This window comes from Chamaea fasciata, unplaced genomic scaffold (assembly GCF_029207755.1).
Source record: "Chamaea fasciata isolate MVZ Bird 193981 ecotype frontalis unplaced genomic scaffold, bChaFas1.0.hap1 SCAF_24, whole genome shotgun sequence".
Classification (NCBI taxonomy): domain Eukaryota; kingdom Metazoa; phylum Chordata; class Aves; order Passeriformes; family Sylviidae; genus Chamaea; species Chamaea fasciata.
The window spans coordinates 1,241,685-1,264,631 of NW_027094109.1; the positions used below are offsets into that span (position 1 = coordinate 1,241,685).

General features: G+C 53.2%; 1 protein-coding gene and 1 long non-coding RNA gene across 4 annotated transcripts in view; one reads left to right on the forward strand and one right to left on the reverse strand.

Moving 5' to 3' along the window:
* Nucleotides 1-5,979: 5,979 nt before the first annotated feature.
* Nucleotides 5,980-9,921, reverse strand: LOC136300889 (uncharacterized). The gene is made up of 3 exons (XR_010723761.1): nucleotides 9,612-9,921; nucleotides 9,377-9,479; nucleotides 5,980-6,495 (listed from the first exon to the last, which is right to left on the reverse strand). It is a non-coding gene; the product is annotated as an uncharacterized lncRNA (long non-coding RNA).
* Nucleotides 9,922-12,321: 2,400 nt separating this feature from the next.
* KIRREL3 (kirre like nephrin family adhesion molecule 3) overlaps nucleotides 12,322-22,947 on the forward strand; it is a 354,811-nt gene continuing 344,185 nt past the window's right edge. For all 3 annotated transcript variants that reach the window (XM_066203572.1, XM_066203573.1, XM_066203574.1), the window contains exon 1: nucleotides 12,322-12,522. In XM_066203572.1, the coding sequence (XP_066059669.1) occupies nucleotides 12,462-12,522 (61 nt within the window). In that variant the 5' untranslated portion in view covers nucleotides 12,322-12,461. The remainder of the gene's footprint in view (nucleotides 12,523-22,947) is intronic.

A 22,947-nucleotide genomic window follows, 5' to 3' on the forward strand; every position in this document is an offset into this window, starting at 1 on the left:
AGCCTTTTCAGGGTAAAAACAAGGAAAACAACAAACTAGACCGTGCCAAAGGGCCATGGGAAGCCATCCATCCTGGATGGGGGCTCAAGGTGCTTTGGGCAGAGATACCCCCGGGAGTGAAGGTGATCCACCCTGCAGGTCTGATGTCCCAGGGTTGTCCCGAATCTTGGAGCTCCTGGCACTTTTCAGGGTGTTTTACCCCACCCTGTACCCACCCTTGGCTGGGCACAACAGTGATCTAAAAAATGCCCCCAAATGCGCCACAACCACAGAGCTGGGCCGGGCTTTCTTCAGGCAGCGAAGAAAAGAGCCAAGGAAGGGGAAAGAAAGGCTCTGCAAAAAGCCATTTGTCCCCTCGGCTTTATTCCGGCTGCAGAGCTGGAGCAGCTTGTAGCTCCAGAGAACTTTTAATAGAAATCTTCAGAATGAAATGGGCTACAGCTGTTTGCCTTGATAAATATATTTTATGCTACATGCCTCAGCCGCCATCTGTTTGCTGATACGAGCATTTCTGCTCGGCGGCAGCTGAAGGGAAGGCATCAAAGGAATAGCAGGAGCTGGGATTCCTGGCAGGTAGAGGGGAAGAGGTGAAGCGGCCCGTGCAATGGACTTATTCCGGTGGCTTAATGTGCCAGAGCAGGGACAGGAACAACAGGGAGGGCAGCGGGTGGGCCGGGCTGCCTGGGGGAGCTGGGGGTTCAAGGGAATGTGGGATTCTGCTGCTGTTATCCCAGGGGAAGTGCTCTGGGCAACACCACGGACCAGGGGCTCCAAGGAATTTAGATGAAAAAGATATTGGGAAGAAATTCTTCCCTGCGAGAGTGGGGAGGCCCTGGCACAGGGTGCCCAGAGCAGCTGTGGCTGCTCCAATCCCTGGAAGTGTCCAAGGACAGGTTGGACATGGGGCCAACCCTGGGACAGTGGAAGGTGTCCCTGCCCATGGCAGGGGTGGAATGGGATGATGTTCAGGATCCACCTCCAGCCCAAACCATTCCGCCCCTCTATCATGGATGCCTCTTTGGGCTGGTAGTTAAACCCTTGCCTTGCTGCTCTTGTCAAACTTTCCTGTGGGAGAGCTGGGTTTGTTTTCCTGCTTCTCCCCTCCTCACACCCAGGCCTGGCACCACTTTAATCAAGGTAGGTGTGTAATAGCTGGTTGTCACTGCCACTCTGAGCCCAGGTGACAGGTGCCCTGGCCAGGACCTGGGTTATTATGATGATTATTGCTATCAGTGCTGTGATTATCAGATTATTTCATGGCCTGCATGGCTCAGCTGAGGTCAGGGCTGCGGGAGATGCTGTAGGAGTGCATAAAAAAGGGGAGCCCCATGCTCAAGGGGATTGTGGTGAGGGAGCTGGGCAGACAAGCAGGCAGGGGTGAGGTGCCCCGGCTGGGCAGGAGAAGGGGAGCAGGAGGTCGGGTTTAATTGGGTTGTGCCCAGTTCTGTCAGAGGTTGACATCACCCGCAGGGTGAGGTTGGCAGGAAAATGTGGGTGTGAGCTCTGTCTGCAAGCAGAGATGCTGTGGGTGACTCGGGGACAGGGGCCTGGAGCACTCCAGGGTCACCCTCCAGGGCAGTGATGGTCTCTTTATTACATTTATTACAGGAAAAGCATCCTTCCCCTCACCACTGGCTTGTCTGTGCTGCTTGCCAGCGTGTGCCTCAGCACAGCCCAGCTGCAGGAGCAGGAGGAGCCTCTCTGCCCCTGGGAGGGAAAATGCTGCCAGCCCGATCTCCTGGAGAAAATCCCCTTTCCTAGTGGGCCACGGAGGGTGTGATGCTGAGGATTTTGGGCCACAATCCCCACAATTTGCCTCTGATGCCTCCGTCACTCATGGGCACAGAGAACGCCCTGGGGCAGAGTGGGGCTGGCCTGGGGGAGCCACCCTGGGACATGGTCCCTCCTTGATGTGCCCGGGGCTGGCTCACACTGGGACGTGGGGAGCAGAGCAATGCCAAGCTGGTCCAGCTGCCCATGGCTGTGTCCTCAGCATCCTTGTGCCAGCCCCCATCCTGCCACTGCCCCATCCTGCAGCCACCCCGGAACCGTGCTGGCCCCTCATTTTGGGATGGCCTTGGGATTGCCATGGGCTGGTAGAAGAGGAGAGGACCTCAGAGCCCCAGAGGAAGTCTTGGGCCAGCTGTCCTCAGCAGGGCTCTGCTCTAAGCCTGTGGGAGAAGTCCCCAGCACCATCTGGATCAGGCCCTACCCAGAGCCGGAGCAATTTGCCATGTCTGGGAAATGCTCCTTTTGTCCTGTCTTTTCTCCCTCTCCCCACTTCTATTCTTCCACCCAGAAAGCTTCAAGCGTGAAGCACTTTAAAATTCAAGGGAATTCAATACAATGCAGGAGGTTTTATTTTTTTTTTTTTTTTTGTCTGTTCCTCCTCCTCCCTCATCTCCAGCATGTTTCATTCAGTGTCTCCAGGCCCTTTTCTGGGGCAGATAAAGGCTGAGCAAAGCCCTTTTGCAGATCTGGGCATCCTGGTGATTCAAGAAAATGCCATGGAGCAGAGAGGAGGAAAAGGCGGCTGTTCCAGAGTGTGGGCTCTTCATAGCTCCCAAATCAGGTTGGAAAAACCTGGAGGTACTGCAGGAAAGGAGCCCCTTCCCTTTACCATCACTCAGCACCGTGTCCTCTCCCTGCATCTCAAACCACCCATTCCCCAGGATTTCCTTGGCCTCTTCCCTGTCTCAACCCATCAGTTCACACCAAACCAGGTCTGCAAGGGATGATTTGATCATTCAGCATCCCCCACGTGGGTGCCCCACCCTTGGCCCACCCCAGCACCTCGGTGTGACCCCTTCCTGCCCTGCTGCCTGCTCTGGCCCGGGAGCTCCTGGCTGCACTGAGGTGCTCTCACGTCAGCTCCCACTTATTGCTGTGAGTGATTCCTTTCAGCACCACCAGGCACTGAATCACTGGTCTGTGATCCTGTAAAATTAACATGGCCTGCTATAAATAACCTCTCCCTAATGGCCTGTCAGTCCAGGCCTCTTGGACAGGCTCAGCTCATGTGAGCGAAGGCTTTAACCACTGTAATTGAAATTAGATGAAACCCATTGAGCTGGGCTTTCTCTGACCCATGCTAGGACAAAACCTGTCATGCAGCAGGGAAAAATTCCCCCTCCAGGACATGCCAGGCCTGTCTGTGTCCTGGAACACGGTCTGGAAGTGCAGCCAGTGGCTCTTAGTGCACAAAGTGCACTCAGGGTTTTCCCCTTCCATTCAATCCCAGGGTGGCTGCAGCAGAGTGGGATGTGGCAGAGGAGCCGGTGGGTCTGGGAGGCTCTGATGTCCAGGGATGTGCACAGAACCAAACTTTTAGCCCCAACAGCTGGATATTGAAGAGGAAACACAAGTTATTGTGGCTGATGATGAAACAGAAGCTTCATTTTGCATTTGGGCCCAGCAAGCCGAGCAGCAGCACCTTCCACAAGGTATTTGCTCTCTTCCAGATTCCAAGGGAGTTTCAGCTGCTGCCACTCCAGGATCAGGGCTTGGATGGGATTCCCCTGGCACACATCTCCGTGTTTTGTTGTCTTGTTTCTTCTCCTCCCCTACAGACCCCAAAGGCCCCCAGGCTCCTTGGGGCTGCAAATCCCACACCTCCACCCCCAGCCCTCATTGTACCCCCGGGAATGGGATCAAATCCCCCAAGCACCTCATGTGCTGCTTGCACAAAACAAAACACCTCCTCTCCGGGGACACAGGGGTGGCACGGGGCAAATCAGGAGATGCCAAAGTGTCCCTGAAGTGCTGCTCTGCCTGCATCACCAGCGAGCCTTGGGATGCACAAGGATGTTGGTAACGAGGTGGCTGGGAAGGGGGGATTGCTCTGGGCTTTAGGGTTGTTCCTAAAGGCCAGGAAAGAGGACAAGACAAGAAGATTTACTTCTTTTTTTTAGTCTTAATAGGCCCCAGGAATTTACAGGCACGCAGAGACACCCAGAGAGATGCTTGGCTTTCATTACCCAGGGAGAGAGGCGGAAGGCTCGGCAGGGAGGCGAACAAGGAGATTGGAATCATTGCTGCAGGAGTTCTGCAGCAAAAAGGCCTGGAAAACATTCCTTAACTCCCCCATCCAGGCACCTGTTGTGTTCTTGGGGACACCAAGGCATGGGAAGTTTGGGCTTCAAGTCCCCCAGCCCAAAAGCAGAGGCAGAGGGGAGGGTTTGGGGAAGCAGAACTTGGCAACCTGGCCCCAGATATTTAAGAGGAGATCCAAGTTCGTGTGGCTGCAGGTGAAATAAAGGGTTGGTTTAGAGTGTGGTCCCAGAAAAACAAGCAACAACATCTTCTGGGAGGGGCTGGGTAAGCAAACAGCATCCAAAGAGCCATTTCATCCAGGCAGGGAGGGACAGGGATGAGATGGAGATGGATCAGCTCAGCCCCCAGCCTCGATCCCAGCGTTTGCTGCTCATCCCCACACTCCCCTTCACTTTAATCCTTGCTTGTAAATCTTTCCAGCCCGTGGGAATGAAATTCAGACTTTTGTGTATTTACTAATTGAGAAGATGGATGGCTCAGGGTGTGTTTTTTCCTATTAAACTTTTTCTGCCAAGCAATTTACCCTGTATGATAAAGATTTTTACTCCACTTGTGCAGTTTTATCGGGTTTTAAACTTGCTATTAATATTTTTCACTGAAAAGATTAGATGGTAAAGAGAGGGCAAGTGTTTCCAAAAGTCACAAAGAAACACAAACTCTCAAAACAGAAAAAAATAAAAGTAGCTTAGAGCTATCAGGGTGGACTGTCTGGTTGGTCTGCAGCAAAGCACCATTTGATTTTAGCAGTTGCAGAAGAATTTGAAAGGGATTGGTTTTACATTCGCCACCAGAGACAATGTTTTTATTTCCAAATTGCCAGCAAACCCAAAAAATTTCATTTTCTTCTCTGCCTATTTGTAAGGGAATATTCACTGGGGTATTTGATAGCTGTAATTTACTTTCCAAGCTGTGTAATTAGCCACCTCAATCAAACAGCATCGTTTCTATCTCTGCTCGAAGAATAAACTATTCCAGTGCACAACAAATGCCTTTGCCTCGATTTGAGCAAAGCCCAGGGACAGGCTGGAATTTTGCAGCCAACTTTTGCTTTCAGAGATGCTCACGCTCATCACGGGCTCTGAAAGCTTCCTGGGAAAAAAGAGAGGGAAAAGTGGGGCTGGATATTGGCTCCGAGCTCTTGCTCATCGCCCTGTAACACAACCAGCTCGGAGAGGTGGCTGGAAGGGTGTGGACACACACTGGGGAATGTTCATTCTCTAGCAGATGTTGGGATTCAGGATTGGGAGACAGGGAAGGAACATCAGGGTTACCCAAAAGTTTCCCTTTTTACACCAGAAAGCACCAAAAGTAGTGCAGAACCATTTTTTCCCCTGTTTTTCAGTGGATGAAGTGACCCTTCTTTCCCACAAAGACACATTTCCCACGAAAGTGAGGACCTGGAAATCTCCAGCGTCCCATTCCCCCCTCTTCGATGGGCTCGGAGTTGTCTTTTATGTGGGTGTAAAACCCTGCTGGGGCCCATTTTCGACTCTCAGCGGGTCTGGTTTGGGATTTCGGGCTGTGGCTGGGCGAGAGTCCGGGCGGTGTCACCTGAACTATTATTTATTTACCGGCAGAGCTGATCTGGAGCCGGTCCCAGGAGACTCCCGGGCACCGGGAGCTGCGAGCTGGAGTTACAACCTCCCCCTAAAAACAGACAGAGGAAAGTGAGGGAAATTGCCTTGTAAAAACCACAAGGACTTTTGGCTTTCTTCACTGGGGCTCTTAAATTCAAGGCTGCCTCCGGAGCCTGCGCAGTCCCGGCCTGTTCCTGGCAGACTTGAGAGACAGAACTTTTCTTCCCTCTTCTCCTTAGCATAACAATCCCTTGTTAACATAATAAGATTAATTCTTGCGCTGCAATCAAGAAGCCACACTTTCACCAAGCCCTAAATAATATCGTTCCCTTGCCACGTTTATGAAGTAGCAGGGTTTTTTTTTCTTTTTTTCTTTTTTTCTTTTTTTCTTTTTTTCTTTTTTTCTTTTTTTCCTTTGCATTGAAAAAAAATGGAAATCTTGTAATCTTGAGATAAATATAACGGTGTGGAAGCTTCCCATTCTCCTCCAATCTGATTGCAGTGGCAGCAAAAGGACATGGGCCTAATTAAAGTGCCAATCAAGCAAAAATGGGATTCATTGTTTTTATACAAATGCTCCCTTTAACCCTTTGCAGCTCGTTCATAATTTTCTAATGCACTGGTTTTTATCTCCTCAGCCAAAAAATGTCCAAGCCAGGTTCCAGAGCGAGTCTGGGGGATGAAAAATCGCCAAAAAATATATTAAAAAGCATAACTGGCGATGAGGACAGTGTCCAGCAGCCTCAGCGCATCCCTCCCATCACATTTTCCTGCTGCCAGCTCCTCTCCTGCAGCCACGGGAGGAGCTGCAGAGCTCTCGCCTTCCCTCCAACGTCCCTGCCGAGCTGGGAAAGTTCCGTGGGACCTGGAAAACGTCAGGATCAGATGGTAATTCTCAGCAAGCACTAATGCAGTCCAGTGTTTATCATGTTCAGACATGCAAACAACACCCCGACCCCGAGTTTTAGTAGTTTTCCAGTGGATTGGGACAATCTGCCCAGATCTGAATGTCACCGACAACCTCGGGGCAGGTGCTGGAGGGTGAAATCGGGCCCCAATTCTCCTGCAACACCAGCAAGACACTGAGACAACCCCCAAACACATCTGGGCACATCTGGGCAGCGAAACAGGAGCCGGGACTTTCGAAGGCTGTCTGGTGCTCCGTGTCTGTTCACAGCCAGGAGTGCTCGGACAGTGGCAATTCCCTCTTGATCCCAGGAAATATCTTGTGGAGCTTCACCCTGGGGTTCAGGAGCCATCCCTATTCACCATCAACTTCTCAGAAGTGCCCCATAAATCCCAAATTCCAGCAGCAAGCTGAGCACACCCAGCCCATCCGTGCACAACATTCCAGCAGGTCCAGCTCGGCTGCTTTAACCTTGTGTGGCAGCAGCCGCTGACAGCGGAGAGGGGAAGCAACAGAATGCAAAGCACAGCATTAAAATAACTTTGCATTAAAAGACCTGCATGAAAGGCAGCCAAAAAGCCTCCAGGGAATGGCCTGGGGACTGATCTGGGTGAAGTTAAGAAGGGCCCAACAAGACGCATGTCAGCAATAGGGTTTGGCCACCTCTGTGCCTTTGATCCCTCAGGGTCCCCAGCGCTGGCTGGGATGGCCCGAGGGTGTGAGCAGAGCAGGGTGGGTGTGGGAAGTATGGCCAGGCAGGAATTCATAGATGGTGGAATATTCTGAGCCAGAGGGACCCACCAGGATCATCCAGTCCAACCCCTGGCCCTGCACAGACCCCCCAACAATCCCACCCTGGGCATCCCTGGCAGTGCTGTCCAAGCTCTCCTGGAGCTCTGGCAGCCTCGGGGCTGTGCCCATTCCCTGGGGAGCCTGGGCAGTGCCCAGCACCCTCTGGGGGAAGAACCTTTCCCTGATCTGCAGCCTGAGCCTGCCCTGGCCCAGCTCCAGCCGTGCCCTGGGTGCTGTCCCTGTCCCAGAGCAGAGATGGGAGCTGCCCCTGGGGAGGAGCTGCAGCCCCCAGAGCTCTGCCCTCATCTCCTGTGCTCCAGCTGAACAATCCCAGTGCGCTCAGCTGCTCCTCGTGTGGCCCCTCCAGATCCTTTCCCATCTCCATGTCCCTCCTTTGGATGCTCTCCAAGGGCTTAATGTCTTTTTTATATTGTGGCACCAAAGTGCCCCCAGCACTGGAGGTGAGGCCAGCCCAGCCCAGAGCAGAGCAGGACAATCCCTCCCTGGCCCAGCCAGGCCTGATGTCCCCAGGACACTTTGGTGGCCTTTGGGCTGAGGGCACTGCTGTCTCATGTCCACCCTGCCCTCACCAGGACTCCCAGGTCCCTTCCCATGGTGCTGCTCTCCAGCCCCTCATTCCCCAGTCTGTCCCTACATCCAGGTTTGCTCCAGGGGCATTTGACAAGGCCCTGTGTGTCCACTGACACTGCTGCAGCCTCCAGGGCATCACCCGCAGCACTGATGCAGCAGGAGAGGTCCCCATTCCATTCCTGCTCCTCACACCCAGCTCCAGCCTTCCCAGCTGCCCTCAGACAGAGCAGGTGCCAGGCTGGCACAGGAAGTTCTCCCCACCTGAACCCAAAATGTCATCAGGGCTCTTTTCTTTTTTGTTTTTACCCCTCAAAACTTCTCCCTCCCTTCCCGGTGGCCGTTCCCAGGCCCTGCCTATCGCTGCCCATATTGCTCCAGCCCCGCTGCACAAGAGCTTTATCGAGTGCCACAAGCTGAGGGGCTTTGGCAGCTCTCCACACAGCCGGGAGGAACAGGAGACAAGGAGAGAAAAGAGCCCAGGCTCTCCCCACTGATCTGCTTCCCTGGCCTTCCCTGGGCTGTTTTCAAAGAGGATCCGGTGGGAGGTGTGGAAAGGGACTGGCACTTTTTGGCTGGGGTTGCTCTGGGAATCGGGGCAGCACCAGAGCAGGAACACTGGAATTCCTCTCATGTCCTGGGCAGAGGGGCAGGCAGAACTGGGGAGTTTTGGGAGGCAGCTGCCTTCACTCTTGTGGGGAAAAGCAGTGGCAGCTGTGTCTACCTGGGCCAAGGGAAAAGCTTTTCTTTTTCCTCCCTGTGCTCTGCCCTCTCCAAGGGCATCCCAGGAAGGTGATGACCTTTTGGGAGATCAGCCTCCTGCCCCCGTGTCCCTGGCTTGCTGGTAGGAAAAACACAGCCCCAAATATCCCCCCAAAACCCCCAACCTGGCGTTGCTGCATCCTGCCGTCCTCAAAGATGTCCTTGGCACCTCCACGACCTCTCAGCCCCAAAACTGCAGCAGGGTCCTGCAGCGTGGGACAAGGGCTGTGCCTCACTCCTATTGTTTGGAGGGACAGCTGCTCCTTCCTCATTTCCTTTATCCAATATTTTTGCTTTCTAATCAGGAGTCAGCCCACACTTGGAAGCATTTGTGTTGCAAACAGGTGACAAAGGGGAGCAGTGCTCTGCAGAAAGGAAACTGAGGCACAAGGGATGAGTTTCCTAAAATCACAGAGAAAGCTCTGAAGCAGGAGCAGGGAAAAACTCCAAGTCCCAGCTCCACATTTTTCCAGCAGGACTCTGCACAGCTTTCACTTGTCATGTGTATTTTTAAATGACAAGGAAAAGATTTTCTAAACCAGAGAAATGTGATTATTTTCCCCTCTCTCTCTCTTTTCCAGGTGCTTGGCTTAGCGTTGTAATACCACAAGAATGAAATCCATCTGGGTTGCTGTTGTCCTGCTACTTAAAACCCCATTTTCTGTCAATATTGCTTCATTTTGATCAAGCTGCTTACATGTTTTATATTATTCTGGGTTTTTTTTCCCCTCCATTTTGCTGCAGCATTTCAGAACATTTTGTTTCTTGCACTTCCCAGTAAATACTTCTCAGTAAATAGCCTGGAAGTAAGAGAGGCAAAGGCATGAGAAAGTCTGGGCTTCCATTGTTGTGGAGTTTCATATCTATTACACTTGTCAGTGTGGAATACAAAAAAAAAGGGGGGGGGGGGGGGAGAGGGAAGAGGAATTTACCTGTTTTATCCCCACTGGCGTTCAGAAGGAAGGGAGAGGTTGAGCATCTGCTCTTTCCAGCTTCTGGAATTGCTCTTTGCCTTTGGATACCGCACAGGGCAGGTGTGTGACCCCGGATTTCACAGGGAGACATGGACACAGCCCCACACACCCAGGTCTGGGAGCAGGGGCTGCAAAGGGACCCCAGGAGGAGTTTCCAGCCCCAAACACACCCCAGTCCCAGCACCGGGGCAGAGCCGCCCAGCACCAGCTTAATATTCCTCCCCAAAGGCTGCTCCCCTCAGCTCCCTGATTTTCTCAGCTTTTTTTAATTGGAATGATTCATTTCCTTCCACAACACAGAGCAGATTTAAATGAGATATCCGAGAGGAGAAGCTAATAATCAGTTTGCACTCGATTTGCTCTCCTGAATCAGGTGGAGGGGAGCTGATCTTGCAGGACACTGCTCAGGCTGCAGCAAGCCAAAATTATGTCAGAAAGCTGATTTTTTTTTTTACGTGCTTGGTCCTCTAAATCAAATTTGACTACCAATGTAGTCGAAACCACAGAGGTAATCAGTTAATAAAACTTCGCACTTACCTGCTACTTCCACTCAAGGATTTAAAGCCCTTTGCAAAGGTCAGTATTGCAATGATGAGAATTTTCCAGCTGAAATGTTTTCACTGGGAAGGAGAAAGAAGAAGGAAAATAAAAAGGAGAGAAAAATGTTCATGATTCCTGGAAGTTAAAAATTCTGCTGTTTCGGATGCAGGCAAGGAATAATATTTTTTGTGAAAGGAAAAGGAGAAATTGCCATGCAAATGTTAATGGTGTTTTGAAGCTTCACAGGAAAGCCTGACTTGTGTAGCAGCCTTAATATACATTAGTACCCCTCGTCTGCAAGCAAACAACATTTTGCAGAATAAACTGAAACACAACAGGGAGAGCCTGGGAATTATTTAGAAATCTAATTCCCACTGAAATCAGGCACTGAGCAATTTATTCCATGCACATTTAAATCAGTGCTGCTGCCAGGAAAAAAAATACACCAAAAAATGCACCACCTGTAACTTGCCAGGCACGGGGACACCACTGCGGTTGTGGCCGCTGCCAGAATCCCTGCCAGGGCTGGAGGTGATGTCCTGGTGGAAAATGCATTCCAGGAGTGCCACTGTCCCTTGGAGTGGAAAAATGCAGGAATAGGACAGTTCCCAGCAGCCAGCCCCACTTCTGCACCTCTTTCTCCCAGGGACACGAGTGGGCAGGGATGGGCAAACCAGCACATGTGGACAAACACAAATAAGCTTGATTTCCTTAGGGATGCAGGCTAATATTAATAATAAAAGCTCTTTATTTGCAGGGTGACTCCCCCTGCGCTGAGAGCAGAGCCTGCGTGCGGTGCTTGTGTTTCAATCAATAAAACTCAGCTCAGTGCTGTTCCTAAGCCAGGTTTAACCACCTGGCACCAGTTTAGCTTGTTAGCACAAGTGGATTTTGGAAAGTTATATTTTTTTAGCCAGACCAGGGCTGGTGGCCATGGTTTAACCGTGGTTTAGCTGTGGTCCCACCAAGGTAAGCAGGAAGCCCCAGAACAGCAGGGAGAGCTGTGCAGCCTTTTTACAAACTCACCTCGCAGTAATTAGAGTCCACAGCTGTAATTACTTTCTCATTTTGGTTTAATAATTGCCTCAGCCATCCCTACATGCCCCTCAGACTGGTGATGAGGGAGGCTCTGGCATTGGTAACCACACAATGTGTCGTAGTAAGTAGTGATTTTATTGCTTGGGTTTGATTTTTGGGCACCTCTGCTCTGCCCCAAACTCCCACTGGGTGAAAATGAAATTAAAGAAAGCAAAATAAAATAAATAAATAAATGCCCAAAAGGATAAAAATGGAGATTAAAGGAGAGAAAAGGCCCTTTTGTCCCTTGTCCCACTCCTGTAAAATGACAGCGGGAAGTGCTTGCACAGGGTTCCCCCCTTTACAAACAAAACTTTATTTTGGAGGGCGGTTGGGGTGTATTTTTATTTTTTACTCTCAGCTCCAGTGTAGGTTTCTATGGAGGTGTGAGGAGCTGCTGCTCCCCTCCTGGAAGAAATGAGGGTGCAGCTCTGGGGCTTTTCCAGAAGGCCCCCCTATCTCCAGCTCCCTCTGGACTTGTGGGAGGTTGTTGGATAAAAATTTATCTCCGGGGGGGACACAACATACACACATTATTCCCCTCCTCTCTTTCCCCAGGATTTGGGGAGTATTCCCCTGTATTTCAGGGTGAGGCTCTGGCTGCCCCCTCTCCTTTCAGAGCTCTCCCGGGAAGGCACGGGCTGCCCCGCAGGGAGGTGAGGAGGGGTCCGGGGGTGCGGTGACCGTGGGGCAGCGACCCCCCCACACCTTCAGTTCCGAGCTGGGGCGGGAGAGCCGCGCAGGTGTTCGCGCTCCGGCTTCAGGTGCCCCGCTGGGGCGGCGGCAGCGCCGGGCGGGGGGCGAGCATCCTTTCCTCCCGCACACCTGAGGCAGGAGCAGCCCCGACACCCGCCCGGTTCCCCCCATCGCACCCCGACCCCCCCACCCCGCCCTGGCGCGCAGAGCTTTGGGGAGGGGGCGATGCGCGAACGTTCCTCCCCGCGCCGAGCCGGCTGCGCGCAAGTTACTCCCCCTTTCCCCGGCACTTTGCCTCCCTCCCTCCCCTTCCCCCCCCCGCTCCAAAAGCCGGGCTGCGCCGCCGAGGCTCCGCCAGTGAAGGCAGCGCTGCCGGGGGAGGAGCTGGGGGGGCGGCGATGGAGCCGCGAGAGCGGAGCCGGCGGGCGGCGGCCTGAAGCCCCCGCCGGCAGCGGCAGCGGAGCCCCGACCCCGGCGCCGAGCCCACCCTGAGGAATGAGCGCTTTCCAGGCAGACCTCCTCCTCCTCCTGCTCGGGTGCCTCCTGCTCAGCCACGGTAGGACCCCGCACTTTCCGAGCGGGGCGGACGGGAGGAGCCGGGATGGGTGGGGGGGGTCCCCGCCTCGGGGTGGGGTGCGGGGGCTGCGTGCGGGTTTTGCGAGGGGAGAAGGGTGCGGAGGAGAGAGGGAGGATTGCAGAGTTTTCCCTGCATCCCCGCCGAGGCAGCTTACCTTTCTTTCCTTTAAAAATAAGGGAAAAAAAAAATCTTTAGTATGCAAATGAGTGCTTTCTGTTCCGGCTTGGTTAATTGGATCGTGTTTGTGTGTAAACACGGCTTGGCTGAGCAACAGCCTCCCCCCGCACTCCCCATCGCCCCCATCGCCGCCCGGTGCTTCCTCCGGTGCAGGAGGCGATGGATGCTCAGTTTCGGTGGCAGCGGAGGAGCCGCTCGGGCTGGCGGCAGCAGCTCCAGCCCGGGGACAGGAGCCTGCGGCTGCGGAGCCGGGGTCGGGAGCGATTTGCGCCGGGGGGGTGCAAGGAAAGAGAGTTCTCTCCGATGCAGCCAGCCCGGGGGAGGTGGGCACCCCGCGGGGGTGTCACCGCCCCATCCCACCTCCCCACAGCGCGGGCAGCAGCGTGGGAATCCGCAGGCATTCACCCCGCAACTTTACAACCTGCTTGATTCCCACGCAAAAAAAAAAAAAAAAAAAAAAAAAAAAAAAAAGAAAATTAAAAAAAAAAAAAAAAGAAGGATTTGGGAAGGGAATGCGTTTTGGGAAGCTGTGTCTGACAGGCTGCTGTGTGCCTGCTCCCTGGACTATCTGTCACCTGTGGAGGACACTGAGCTGCAGCCAGACCCCGGCTTCGCCTCTGTGTTGCTCATCCCCCTCCCAACGCCGGTGTCAAATCCCATCTGTGTCACGCCGCCGTGGTCCCCACGCCAGCTTTTGTGAGGGTACGGCTTGGGGATGCTTGGGGAAAAAAAAAAAAAAAGAAAAAGAAAAAAAAAGGATAAAAAAACCCCAAACCCACGCAGCTAGTCCATCTGTTGATTAAATGAAGGATAAAACTTTTGGAGAGAGTAGTGCTTCTCCACGGGCAGCTGGTTTTTTGCTCAGCCAGACATTAGTGCTGAACATCCCCCACCATACGCTGGATTTCACCCTATTCCCCGAGCAGGGACGCCGTGTTTGTGGTGTCTGTGCTCCTGGTTATCCTTCCCTCTCCTTTTCCTAGGCTCGGATGTGATGTTGGGCTCCTACACTGTCCTCCCTTCCCCTTTTTCTCTTCCCCTCACTCTCTGCTTGTACTAATATTCCTTCGGGGAGAAAGCTGTGTTTGCATTTGCCTTTGCTGCTGCACAAAAGAAACCCACTGTGTCCTCCGTGTGGGTTTCTGGCTGAACAAATCTGAACTCTCCCTGGTACAGCAGGGCAGCGGCGGGGCCGGGCACAGCAGCAATTTGGAAGCTGCTCCCGGCCTTCCCGCATCCCTCCCTGCTCCCACAGATCCTGCCGGTCCCTGCAGGTCAAATGGCACTTTGCTAGCGGGGCTGGAGAAGTTTGAGCGGGATCCAGGCGGGATTTGTCGGCTTCTCCCCCCGCTCCTTCCTTTTGCAGCCATGATTTTAATGTGGGTTAATGCACTTTTTAATAGCGCTCGCGTTGGGGAGCCACGGCGGCTCCTCGGCTCTGCTGCCTGAGCTCAGCTGATTTGTCTCCTGCCTGTTCCAGCAGGATCGTGCTTCTGGTACCTGCTTATTCATGCCGGGTTAGGAGGCACAGAGAGTGCCTTGCAGAGCATTTTTTCGGCTGTTTTCTCCCCCAGGATGAGCCAAGAGCGTTTCTGTGGAGTTGCCGCTCTCCGTACGCGACAAAGGCGCTGTCGGCAGCACCGCGGCTCTTCCCGGTGGGGTGAAACCGTGCAGAGGATCCCTAACAGGATTTAATGCACAGGATCCCTTCAGCCACACGGTGCTGTGGGGGAGGAGAGGCCTGGATGGAGGTGCTGAAGCGGATTTTCCAGCACGTGTTGTGTTTGCCTCCCCTCGAGCAGCCCCTGTGGTGTGTCCAGGTGTGGTGGCACTCGCTGTCCGTGACAAAGGTGTCCCCAAGGTGTGGGGATGGGGACATGCATGGGGCAGCCCTGCCTTGCTCAGGAGGAGCTGGTGATCCAAAACTCACTTCAAGGGACTAGAATCACCTGGCTCTGCCCTTCGGCAGTTTCAGGAGCTCCTTTGTGTGGGCAAGGGGCAGGCAGGGCTGTGTTTTCTTGCCAAAGTAACTTGAAGGGATTTGCCATAACTAAATACCCCCGGGCCAAGGGCAGCAGAGCTGGAAGGATCACCCCTGCTGAAAATCCCACTTGGGATCTCTGGTCTGGACACTACTTTAAAAAAAAAATCTCCTTATCCCAAACCTCTCCAAAAGGACATTTTTCCATCATGGAATTTGTACACCTGTGCCCTTGGGTTTGTATTTCATGGGCATCCCAGCGATATCCTGGCATCCTGCTTTTCCTGCAGCCCACGCAGGCTGGAACTCGGGCTTCCAATGGAGCTTGCAGGAGGAGGAAGCTGCTTTTTGCTCCTCTCTGGGGCCATGCTGCACCTGGGCACCCCAGGCACGGCTCAGCCTGGGAGAGAGGAGGATCTGTCCCACAGCTCACTGCTCCAGGGGACCTGGGCAGAGCACTTTGCCTTCCCTGGGGCATCCTCTGTCTTTCCCTCTTGCAAATGGTTTGGAGCAGCCTGTGCTGGCTTTTTCTGGGGGCTGATAGGTCAGTGCTCCAGGGCTGGTTTTGCCCAGGTGCCACCCCGTCAAAGCTGTCAGGGTCACCACTTCGGTGGAAGGGAGAGAAAGTCCCAGCAAATTTGCCTGCTGTGGAGATGGGATGCGTGGTACCCTTGGCGGGAAGGAATTGCTGCTGCCATGAATCTGCCAGCCTTTGCTTCTGCCTAGGGAATAACTCACCCATCCCTCCCCTGCTCCAGTGCCAGCCAAACTGGGGGAGGTGGAAACCACTGGGGAAGGTGTCTCAGTGTGGGAGGTGGGGCTGTGGGGAGGAGCACCACTGAAGATGCACCTACAGCCACCTCCTCTCACTGGCCTGTACTAGATGGATTTGGCAGCATCTTAAATTTACCTTGGATGGGAAGATTTCTGCCTGTCTGGGGCTCTCTTTCCAAAGGCATGTTTGCTTTCCCCTCCGGGTGATGAATACAGAGTTCTCTGGGTGTTGCAGGGTATGTTTTTCTCCTTCACAGTTCACTTGGTTCCTCCCTGGAAGCAAATGCTTTACAATCTTCTGTCAGAGGGGCCCGTTATCAGCAGCAGTGGCTCAACTTCCCACTGGCTCAGCAGCAGCCCCCAGGTGGAGAAGGGTGCAATTATGGTGATGAGAGAAACCAGGCCAGTTCCACCCACCAATACTGGTTAGGATCAAGAGATGAGGATTTTCACATCTTGGGGGTGGTTAGTGGGTGAGGAAAAACACAAGGTTTGGGGTGCTGGGAGTGTGTGTGCAAGAGCTGGGACACTTGGGGGTTTCTGTGTCTGACAACCACAAGTCTGTTAAGGAAAAGCCTGGAAATCTGTGGTTGTGGTCCCTCTTCCATGTTAATTCCTCCTGCCATGTGGAGAGCAGGGCAGCTTTGCAAGGGAAGTGTGTTGGGCTGTTCCCTAAACCCAGCAGGTGAGTGTCAGCACTGGCAGCTGTTTGGGAAGTACGAGGAGTGGAAGCGTCCAGTGAGCTTTAAAAATGATGGTGAGGAAGAGCTCCTGAAGCCCAAGAGGCTTCAACATCCAACCTCAGGATGTTCAGTGGTTTTGTGAACTGAAAATGGTTGAGTAGAAGACAGATGGTTTGGAAAGTGTTTTGTGAGGTGCTGCTGGTGGAAAGGTGCAGGCTTGGCAGGGGCAATGCATTCACAAGTGGGCTGCATGGGAAGGAAACTGAAATAAGCCTCAAGTTAAAACTGGTGTTGTCCAGTCTGTGCTGTCCCAAAGGAATGGTGCAGAATTGCCTCCTCCAACGCCTGTTGTGTTTTAACGCAATTTAGGTTTCTCATCTCCCATCTGCGCCTCCTGCAGTGAGAGCCACGTGAGGACCACCGATGACTTTGCTCAGATCAGGTTTTCTTGCAAGGTTTCAGCTCTCAGAAAAGCACAGGAGGGAGGAGTTGGGGTTTTGTTCAGGTGCCCTGTGCCGGAGGGAGGGGAGCCGGGCAGATGTTCCTCCTCGGAGCTAACGCTGCATCCCCACCAGCCTCCCCCTTCCAAGGTTAAGCAGAGGTGCCCAGGCAGTTTATGCACAGCACATCTCGGGCTGATGTCGATTATTTCTGTGCTTTCCTGTTGGTTTAGGGGACACCAACTGGAGTCTGAACGTGCCTAGAAATCCCTGACAGGTTCCCAACACCGCGTGTCACCGGCTCCAGCCGCTCTGTGGTCGGACTGCAAACGTTAGGATAAAATAGCTCCGTGCTCTTCTTTCTTTTGTAGCTGTAAATAAAGAGGGGAGAGGCCAATGTGCCCCTTAGGTTGTGAGTTGGCTGAGGATCAAGGGCTTTGAATAAACTGGTTTTTTCCTGTGAACAGCCTGTGATGGAGAGTGTGCCTGCTCCAAACCTCTGATTTAATGATCGGCTTTGCGAGTTTGTACAGTGCTCTCAGCTCCTCAGCACGCTGGGTGCAGGGGGCTTTATGGAAATGCTGCTGGAGAATTGGCTTTACATCACTTCCAGAATCCTTCCAGTAGGATTAAACAGCTTCTATTTATTTATTTATTTACTTTAAAGCCCAGCAAATTTATACCAACAATTGTTGAAGGCCCTAATTTATCTTCTGTTCAGAAGCAATACAAGTCTTTCCTTTGGCTTCATTGAGAGCTACCTCTGGCCAAAGTGAGCAGCAGAGCCACAGTGACCGTGTACAAGCTTATTTTATAAATCAGTAGGTAGTGAAACAAATTGGTTGTAAATCAGTCTCTTATTTGCTGAGATCTAAGGCGTTTGGTGGGGCTGTGAGTTTTCGAGGCGGTCTGCCCTGCCTTCAGGGCTGGCGCATGGCCTGGCTCTTGCAGGGATGTGGGAAACCAGTACTCATTTCAAACGTGCCAGGAGATGTGCAGGATTTCTTGGCTGGGAAGAAATAAAGTTTAAAACCTGTGCTCGTGTTTCCAGGCAAAGGTTGAGCAGCAGGATCCTGATGCTGCTCAGAACTCGTGAGTTTCCATTCCTCCGCTTCACCTCATGGCACATCTGTACTCCAGACTGCTGGAAGAGGAAACTATCCATTTCTGAATTGTGCCTTGTGGTAGGACCGAGAAAATGCTGGGATTTGGTCTTGGAAACGGTGGCCTAACAGATGTCCTGGTTCAATATGCCCTTTGAGTGTAGCCGAGCCTGTTTATTCATTGCCTCGCTGGCAAGACCCACACTCAAGTGTTTGCCTTTCCCTGGTGGCAGCAGCAGCCTCCAAAGTGGAGCAGAAGGAGCTGGAGGTCACTTGGCTGTTACATGGCTCTTCCTTTTACCGACTTGCATTAAACAGCTTAAAATCTAAATGTGCTTTTAGTGCCTGTGAGCGATGGGCTCTGGGCGTCCTGCCTCGGGTAGTGTCACATGCTGGAGAAGTGGGAGGTGGAACACTCGCATTGTTAAATTCAGATGCTAACTTGGGGATAAGATCTTGTCTTAATGTGTTCATTCAACGCCCCCACTCGCAACAAAAGCTACAGCAGCTTTTGGTCTGCTGCATTTGGGGTGGAGCAGGATGTAATTGGTTTTTGAGGGCTTTGCCATAACTGCTGCTCATTAACCATTGATGCAGGCACGGTCAGACTTTCAACTCGGATAATAGATGCTGTCTTTTGTTTCCAATTACTTTGCGTTGGGTGGAATTGCCGCACGGGTTTCACGTGTGTGTGTGTGTGGTCGTGTGGTGGCTAATTCACCTCCTACGGGCTGCTGGATTGATGTTCTGGGGTCTGGGGTTGTCATGCTCAATATGACACCAGGTAAAGGCAGTGGTGAATGCCCTGCCTGGCTGGGCCGGCTCTGGGAGGATGAGGCAGCACCTAAAGCTGAGCGTTTCAGGAGCCTTCTGGGTGAGCAACCCCAACGTTATGGGAGGGGAAATAGAAATGGAGAAAATGTTCGATAATGTGTTTTTTCTGAGGAGCTCTGCCCAGCAGGACACACACTGCAGGCCAGAGGAGTCCTGCTAATTACAGGTGAAATATGTACTGGTGGTGGAAGGGATGAGCTTCCTCAAACTTCCCCAAGGATGAGGGATCGATCTTTGTGCTGTGGGCCCAATATAAGCAGGGAGTGAGTGGAAGAAGCCACAGGGTTTGGAGTCCCACTTTGCATTTTGGGCAGGTTATCATTAACCTAAAATCACCGACTCATTAAAAGACCAGAAAGGAAGGGCCTGAATCCCTCTCAGGTGCCTGTTGTCCCCCTCCCACCCCCAGCATAAATGAGTATTCAAGCAGTCTGCTGCCAGTCAGTGAATGTCAATATTGGATAAGTGTTTCCTTTATATCACTGCAATTTAGCATAAGCTGCTTGGAAACAAATGTCTTCCATAAGCATGAGGTGTTTCAGTAAGTACACAGTCAACATTACTATGAGGATTAAATAAATGTCAGCCCCACTTGTATGCTCAGCAGCGAGTTAAGACAGCCGAACTCGCATAATGGCCAGCACGGCAGGAACAACAGCAGGGATTTTGAGAGTCTCTGGAAAAAGTGGAATGGAAGAAGCTGCTTTGGATGGATCCAAAGCCCCTGGATCAGAAAGGGACGTGGAGACAGGTGCAGAAGGTCCTTAGAGAAGGGTAGCTGATGATGGGAAGAAATCCTTCCCTGTGAGGGTGGTGAGGCCCTGGCTGTGGGATGCTGTGCCCTATCCCTGGGAGTGTCCAAGGCCAGGTGTGATGGGAACCTGAGACTGTGAATGTCATCCCTGCCCATGGCAGGGGGGTGGAATGAGATGCATTTCAAGGCCTCTTCCAACTCAAACCATTCTGATTCTATGGCATGGAGTGCAAAGAGATGCATGGAACTTCCTTTTGGACCAGCAGGCCTGCTCTTTCTTTGGCAGCGGCTGCAAACCAAGGAAGAAAACCTGATTTGGCCAATATTGGCAGGGTCTGGTGAGGCTACTGGCTCAGGAGGAGCAGCCCCCTCCTGCAGCTCTGCCCAGGTGACCAGGGCTTGGCTGGATCTGCCCCTGCTTTTCCCAGTGCAAACTGGGAGTTTCTTGGCTGCAGCTGGTGAGGCCAAGGATGAAGTTTGGCTGTCACTGCTTTGTGAGCCTGTAAGCCTTTATTCACCTCCGGCTCAAGGCTTCCCAAAGCCACAGAGATGCAGCCCGTGAGGAAAGGGTGACACTGGCCCGTGTTGGCAATGCTGTGGGGCCTGCAGGTGCTGTAGGGAGATGGTCACCTCCAGCTGCTCTGCCTTCAGGTGCTGGGTGAGATTTTCTCCCTGCCCAGCAGAAAAAGGCCTGCGGCTTCTCCAAAGGGATTTAAACCCAGCCAGCACATGGAGATGTTGCTGAGACAGCCGAGGCTTGAATCTTTCCCTCAAGCTGTGTCTGCAGGAAAACTCTGCTCTTCACCGCTCCTGGCTTTGCATCTTCACCTGTCACCCTGAGATGTCAGTTGGTGCTGTCTCGGTCAGCCCATGACAAGTTCTGCCAACGAGGAGAAGAAAAAAAACAGGGAGCGTGGTGGGGGGCTGAGCTGGCTGCGTTTCCATTCCCGACGATGCAAACCCGCCGCTCTCTCCCCAGCTGGCAAGGCGCTGACTGTAGCCACTTGTTCCCCAGCTGCACAAAAATAACCGGAGACAAAATCGTTATCACTCAGATGAGCCTTATCAGCTCCTCTGATGTCTGCGGCTGCCTCCGCCCTGCGAGCACTCGTTCCCCGCTGGCTGTGTGTGATGACCGGCCGTGGCTGCTCCGGGTGACCCGAGCCGAGCATCCCAGCCCTGTCCCGGCAGCCGCAGCTTTCCCGAGGATCCGCCCGCGGCTCGTTCGGCCGCGCAATTCCAGCGCCGAGGAGCAGCTGGAGGACGCGGGGGGTGTCTCCGTAACGCAGACTGAGGAGGGGCGCGCAGGGGAAAGGATGCTCGGGTGTTTTGGCTCCGGAGCAGGTCACCTGGCGGAGCTGCCGCAGGTTTTCCCCTCACTGTTCCCGTTCAGCCTGGCGGTGGCAGCAGCCGCGCTCGCATGGAGCCGAGCGCTGCGCTCCCACCTGCCGGTGTCACGCTCCTGTGGAAAGGTCCAAGGTGACCCGCTGGGCTCCCGCTCTGCGGGGATGCTGAGAACGCCGCGCCCGAGGTTTGGGGCTCAGCCGCCGAGGCCATTCCCTCGGAATGGAGAGGTTGTTCGAGCGCTGGGTGGGAGGAGAGTTGGGGCCCCTCTGAAGTTGCCACCCCAGTGCGTGGCTGGACGCGCGTCCAGGAGGAGCTTGAGGTGACCCTGCTGTGAGCGCATCGTGTGTCAGTGCCATGGGCTGCTGCACAGGCAGGACGGGTCCGGCTGTGGGAGGGGGACGTGGGGCTGCCTGACTCAACTTCGTGCACCCCACAGTGATAAATATACACAAGGGGCTGCTCACCTCCAAAAACAGCCCCGCCCCTCCCTGTGGGTCCGTGTGGGATAACCTGCAGTTGGGAATGGCTGCCGTTCCCGGCCGGTGGTGCTGTGCTTGCTCTCTCCCATGAGCTAATCCCCGGAGTGTGATTCAACACTCGCCTCTTTTCCTTCTGGCTGTGTCTTTAATAAGCCAGGAGTGATGGGGCCACCCCCCACCCTCCACAAGTGCTGGAGAAACAGAACCAACAGATGCTAAAATTAGGCACAGCTGTTTGCAGTGTTTTGTCCTCCCGATCACAGAGTCTGACACTGTCTGTACTTATTCCTCATCTTGTCCAGACACTGAAAAGGTTTAAGATATCAAAGCTTGGAGTGGCTGTAAATTAACTCCTTCTGTCCAAGCTGAAGCTTGACTTACTGATGGTAGATTTCTTGTGATTTCCTTTATTTGCTCTTCTAATAATGGGAATTGCCAGGGAACAAGACAGGGCCTTCTCTCTGTACCTGGGAGACAACACTGCTGGATTGGCCTGCTCAGGAGCTTCCCCAGCAGGGACCCGGGGGAACATCTTCAGTCCTGCTGTCTCTCAACCTTTATGTGCCTAAACCCTGTTCTACGTGCGGCTTGGACAACCTCGGCAGCCCAGCTCAGTCTCTGCATGCCTAAAGCTGTCCCAGTCCAGCCCCACATCCTGGCCGTGGTGATTCCAGCCCCACATCCCAGCCGTGGGCATCTGCTCTTGCTTTGCTGAGGGGGAAGTTTTTCTGGACATTTTTGGTCTGTGCAGGCTTTGTGTTGATGGTTTGGGTGTTGGGGTGGGTGTCACCCCACAGTTGCTCTTTCCCCCCCTGCCTGCTGTGTTTGGCCTGGTAGTGTCTGTAAGGAGTATTTTGGGAGAAAGTGACTCTCTCTGTTACCTGCCACCCGTTGGAAAACATTTGTTCCTCTCCACTGGGGTGGCAGAGCTCTAACACTCTGGAAAGGGCAGCAGGAGGAATTTCGTGGCAGAGCAGAAATGTCTTTTCTGTCAGGCCTGGAGCAGTGTAAATGTCCCTCCTGACAGATCTGCGCTGATGGCAGCAGCACAGCTCTTGGGCTGCCTGTGTCGGGGTCTTCATGGGGTTGTGAGTCTGAGGGGTCTTTTCTGTCTCTGTGTCTGTCTCCTGCAGCAGGAGCGCCTGCTGAAGATTCCTCTTGCTCTGGTCACGCTTAAAATGATAATGTTGGTTTAAGATAGACACTCGTGATAAACTGGGGAACATTGCGCCCTTTGAAATCCTCAAAGCTCTCTCTCTCACCAAGTGGGCTGGCTGGGAAGGCAGCAGCCAGAGCAGTCCAGGGTGTTCAGATGGCCACGATTCCATGTGACCTGCTCCTCAGGGTGCTGTGCCTTGAAAGAGCTGCCACCTCTCAGCCTCATCCCCTCCTGACTGCAACAAGCTGCTGCAGAATCCTTGTGCAGCTTCCTGTGGTCTCCCCAGATTGCCTTTTTCACTCTTTCTGTGATGGAAGCAGAGGGGAAGTGCTAAGGGAAGGCTGCTTTTCCCTGGGGAGGAGTAGGGGTGGTGGGGAGGAGAGGGGGGAAGAGTGAAGCTTCTCAAGGAAAAGGACCACGAGCAAATGCCAAGGGGTGGATGTCCCTTGGCGATCTCTTTGCAGGGGTGGTTGTAGCAAACCTTTCATCCAGCACAATGATTTTTTCCTGCAGCAGGGAGGTTTCTCCCCGTGGTTTGGCTTTCTCCCAAGGACAGACAGAAATCTGTGTAGTCCTCTTAACCCCTGCAAGTTTCTGCTGACTCGAGCAGATCGGAGTTGTTGTCCCAGTGGGAGCATCTTGTTCAAAATCAGGAAGAAAAGTTAAACTTTCG